At 36.4% G+C, this 5,335-nt stretch overlaps 2 protein-coding genes across 2 annotated transcripts in view; both read left to right on the top strand.

Moving 5' to 3' along the window:
* LOC118746386 (titin-like) overlaps positions 1-3,627 on the top strand; it is a 12,161-nt gene extending 8,534 nt beyond the window's left edge. The window contains exon 2 of the mRNA XM_036480240.1: positions 3,553-3,627. Coding sequence (XP_036336133.1) covers positions 3,553-3,627 — 75 coding nt within the window. The remainder of the gene's footprint in view (positions 1-3,552) is intronic.
* LOC118745980 (ankyrin-3) overlaps positions 1-5,335 on the top strand; it is a 187,270-nt gene that overhangs the window by 177,365 nt on the left and 4,570 nt on the right. The gene's annotated exons all lie outside the window — the stretch shown is intronic.

Below are 5,335 nucleotides of genomic sequence, written 5' to 3'. Positions count from 1 at the left end.
GTTTTATTCAAATTCGGCTTTGGGCCCATCATAAATTATGACAAAGTGTGTCTGTGAAAGGTACAAGTACTGAAACCAATTTTTTTCTTAAAATAAGAATGTATGGTATGTACAGACTCATTAAAGATGAAAAGAAAGTGTTAAATATTAACTAACAATAAATATCCATATGCCAGATGTGTACGAATGTAGTATTCACTTTTAAATGAACACTATGAACTAAAGCCTATTTAACATAATAACGGGTGATTTTTTTGAGGTTAGGATTTTCATGCATTAGTATTTGACAGATCACGTGGGATTTCAGACATGGTGTCAAAGAGAAAGATGCTCAGTATGCTTTGAAATTTCATCATGAATAGACTTACTAACGAGCAACGCTTGCAAATCATTGAATTTTATTACCAAAATCAGTGTTCGGTTCGAAATGTGTTTCGCGCTTTACGTCCGATTTATGGTCTACATAATCGACCAAGTGAGCAAACAATTAATGCGATTGTGACCAAGTTTCGCACTCAGTTTACTTTATTGGACATTAAACCAACCACACGAATGCGTACAGTGCGTACAGAAGAGAATATTGCGTCTGTTTCTGAGAGTGTTGCTGAAGACCGTGAAATGTCGATTCGTCGCCGTTCGCAGCAATTGGGTTTGTGTTATTCGACCACATGGAAGATTTTACGCAAAGATCTTGGTGTAAAACCGTATAAAATACAGCTCGTGCAAGAACTGAAGCCGAACGATCTGCCACAACGTCGAATTTTCAGTGAATGGGCCCTAGAAAAGTTGGCAGAAAATCCGCTTTTTTATCGACAAATTTTGTTCAGCGATGAGGCTCATTTCTGGTTGAATGGCTTCGTAAATAAGCAAAATTGCCGCATTTGGAGTGAAGAGCAACCAGAAGCCGTTCAAGAACTGCCCATGCATCCCGAAAAATGCACTGTTTGGTGTGGTTTGTACGCTGGTGGAATCATTGGACCGTATTTTTTCAAAGATGCTGTTGGACGCAACGTTACGGTGAATGGCGATCGCTATCGTTCGATGCTAACAAACTTTTTGTTGCCAAAAATGGAAGAACTGAACTTGGTTGACATGTGGTTTCAACAAGATGGCGCTACATGCCACACAGCTCGCGATTCTATGGCCATTTTGAGGGAAAACTTCGGAGAACAATTCATCTCAAGAAATGGACCGGTAAGTTGGCCACCAAGATCATGCGATTTGACGCCTTTAGACTATTTTTTGTGGGGCTACGTCAAGTCTAAAGTCTACAGAAATAAGCCAGCAACTATTCCAGCTTTGGAAGACAACATTTCCGAAGAAATTCGGGCTATTCCGGCCGAAATGCTCGAAAAAGTTGCCCAAAATTGGACTTTCCGAATGGACCACCTAAGACGCAGCCGCGGTCAACATTTAAATGAAATTATCTTCAAAAAGTAAATGTCATGGACCAATCTAACGTTTCAAATAAAGAACCGATGAGATTTTGCAAATTTTATGCGTTTTTTTTAAAAAAAAAGTTATCAAGCTCTTAAAAAATCAGTTTATTTGATTTAATTTTCAAAATGTTGTGCCAAAATTAACTTAAATATAACACGCTAACTTCATTCATTTTTATCATAAAAACTTGCTTTTCATTTGTCCATAACTACGGGCCAATGTATTTACGGAAGCGCCTATAGCATTAGGGACGTTCATACATTAGAAGTATTGCTAAATCATACTTCGATGTATTAACACTGCAGCGACATATTTTCAGCAATTTAGGTGAAAAATAAATTTTTGCCTTCTGTCAGTTTTCATATAAAATTTAAATAAAAATAAGCATTTTTCACTTAAATTGCTGTCATGAAACTGGCTATTAAAGATGAAATTTCGAGCACTTGGTTCACCTTTATAATTTCCTTTTGTAGTTTTTTTAGTTATAAGAACAAATTGTGTAAAGTGTTTGAATAATAATTACAGCATATACCATATGTACATGCATACATACATACGTACCATATTAGCTACCCTGCAGCAATTCAGACTCCCCCTTGGTTAGCCCTAAGATAATCCCTATTGTTACCAGCACTAGTCCCTGCCAATGGTTTCAACTGCCGTTTTTAGCATTGGCGTGTCATTGGAAAAGGACCGGTCCAATCAACACTGACCCTAAGATAGTCCTGGACTAGTCCAATTTTGGAGATTTTTTTCGTTGGAGTAAGATAGCGTTCTGCACTTCACAGATGCTTTTTTATAATTCGGAAACACAAAAAAAAAAATTATCATTTTATAACCATGTTGCCTCTGACGGCATTTGAACCAGGACCCTCCTGAAAGCTAACAAATAGTGGCAAGCATCTCTGCGCACTGAGCTACTGCCACGCATGTAAATGTGTGTTCAAATGTTCACTTGGCATCAAGGCCAGACCAAGCGATTGGGACATTTACAGGGTGGTGTTCTTTAATTTTTTTTGTCACTGAATTGCAAGACAACACCACCCCGTCACTACCAAACTGTACTATTCGTCTATCTCCTTGGGGACTGGTCGGAGGCTGACATTTTCGATGCAAGCAAATGTCCAATTCTTACCAGTCAAATTTTAACCAGTGAAGTACTAGTCCTTTACGAAAAATAGGCCGCCTAATTGCTGCAGGCTGTCCACTTCGAGATCAATAGTAGTAGATTTATTGTTCATATCGGCTACTTAGGTGCTATCGTAATTTCTTTTTGGAACGCTTTTTTCTTGGTTCCAAATAAAAAATAAAATTAAAAGTCCAATTAAAGTTTAAGAATAATTTATTCCCTTCTTGTCAACCTTTAAGGCACTAATATCTATAGCCCAGACCTGTATAGACGTTGTTGCCTGCTTCATTACAGGCCATTCGCTCTCAGCTGTTTGCAGGAAGGCGCAAAGAACATGAGCATGTTTAGCGTTGAGAATAGGCTGTCCGCCAACCCAACCAAAACTTGGGTTGTGCATTTCACTATAAGGAGAATACAGAACGGCCTTGTGCCCCTCCCTAAAGGAGTCAATATTCAAATTTCTTCCTAAGTAAAGTATTTAGGAAGAATTCCAAATTGTAAACTTTAAAGGTAGTTTCACGTTGTAAAGAATGCATGCAAAAGGTTGACATCGTACTTGTAGGCTTAAAATAAATCCTTCAGGATAGTGTTCCACCATTACCTTTGCTGAAGAGATACTACAATATTGAGTTCCCTAAGGCTGACCACTGGCTTAACCACAAAACAAAGCTCAGGTTCACAGAATGTTAACCGTTGGTTCTAGTATTTGCACAGGATCAGAATCTGACCTCTACAGTTACATCGAGGGTAACTACTTAGGATAATCTTCTCACTTTGGGAATAAGCCTCAGTATTTCCAGCCGTATTTATAATCTTCCAAGTCATAGGCTGCATACTTAAAATGTGTGAAAAAGAGTAGTATATTTATCTCTAGTGACAGCTAAGCTGTACTCACGGCATTGTATAGACCTCCAAATTAGCTTAGAAATGCAAGTATTCGCTAAATAGTGTTGGTAAACATAACGAACTTTTTTTTTATGTAGATGTCTTTTGGCTGTGTATTCCTCAACCAGCAGCCAGTTATATCACTCTCACCTCCGGGCATTGAAAATAGGTGAATGTTTCGCTCAGAAATCGCTTAGATGGATCGAAGAGCTGCCGTTGAGGAAAAACCTATGTCATATGTTGGCCTGCATCTCAGAAGATCTAGTTGGGTTTTTGCATTCACTAAGCTGATGAAACTGCAGATAGCTTATGGGATTGCAGACGACTTATGGGATTACTCACTGGTCACTTATCGTAGGACAAACACCTGACTATGGTCGGCATATATGACAACCTCACTTTCCTGGAATACTTTTTGGCAGAACCTCGCCTTTGCAAGGATTACATACATATACACGTATGTACGTATAAGGATTTTGCCAGCGGTTCGTTGAGAATCGACACCTATAGTCGTTAACACCCAGTACTGTACTTTGATTTAAAGATTGAAAACAACACGAAAACCATAAAATATGTGCTTTAGATAGCTGAATAGCCTGAGGTTCCCTCTATCTTTGAGCTTTTCAAGCCAGCTTCGATTGCGAAGTACTTTTAATAACCAAGCGCACTGGTGCACGAGTACAAAGTGGAGAGGTCGGTTTTCACTATGAAAAATTTTGACAACATATTTTGACACAACTTTTCTCCCCATTCTTCAAAAGTATTCCCAAGCTTAATCATTGTTAACTCTCCTTCACCGTACACTGCGATTCATCGATTCATCTTTTAATTAACTGATGAATTAAGTGGAATTTTAATTTTCAAGCATGTGGCAACCCCGCTAAATAGAGTTCAGAAATATAATTTTCAAACCCCTTTCGATTGATATTCATATTTTAATAATTCATTTAACTTATAAAATAATTTGAACTTAACTTTTTAAACAGGTGGCAACCCTCCTCCAACACCTCAAAAATATTCTTAGCGTTCAAACTAAAGATTTCTTAAGACTCCTTCGTTTGACAGCCATACTTTGATATTTCGTATAACTTGTGAATAAGTAAGCTAAATTCGACATTTCAAACAGGTGGCAACCCTCTTCAAAATATTTTCAAACTACTACTTTTTGATACATATTTTTCTGATACATATTTTTCTTACATAATATGATTTTTTTAACAGGTGGTAACCCTCCTATGGTTCAGCTAAGAAACAAAGCTTTTCAAAACCATTTCGATTGATACCTAGTTTGTAATAATTGATATATTTTTTTAAATAATTTGAATTTAATTTTTTAAAAGGTGGCAACTCTTTTCGAAAAACTAAAACCAGTTTGCACATCTACAGACCGAGCGCTTTAATTTGACATCTCATTTTTAAAAATCGGGCGAACGGTACAGATCTTTTATCCTGAACAAAAAATTCCTTCGCGTAGTATATATCGAGCCGTAACCGCCAAAATAACGTAAGCGACATTTTTTTCAAAATTTTCTTTTTGATGCAGAAATATTCCTAGAGCATCTAATTTATATTGATGACTATTAAGAGTAAAAGTCACTGATTGATTTCTATTTATGACTCTTATAAATAAAAGTCTGCCTATTATCTAAGACATTTAATTTAAACAACAAAAATAACTGTTATTTGCAGATTATTTAGATAAAATTCAAAAATAATTGTTATTTTGGATTTATAAAAAAAATCTGAAATAACTGTTATTTAAGGAGTAATTAAATAAAAGTCAAAAAAGTAACTGTTATAGCGCGATTTTTTTAAGAAAAGTTGTAACTTTAACGTTCCCTGGTTTAAAAGCCGATATAGTATATTCCTTAATTTCAAGTG

The sequence above is a fragment of the Rhagoletis pomonella genome, unplaced genomic scaffold (assembly GCF_013731165.1).
Source record: "Rhagoletis pomonella isolate Grant_MI unplaced genomic scaffold, Rhpom_1.0 Rhpom_scaffold_00010, whole genome shotgun sequence".
Lineage (NCBI taxonomy): Eukaryota > Metazoa > Arthropoda > Insecta > Diptera > Tephritidae > Rhagoletis > Rhagoletis pomonella.
Note: the sequence above shows the minus strand (reverse complement) of the source record. Positions and strands in the feature narration are given on the sequence as shown.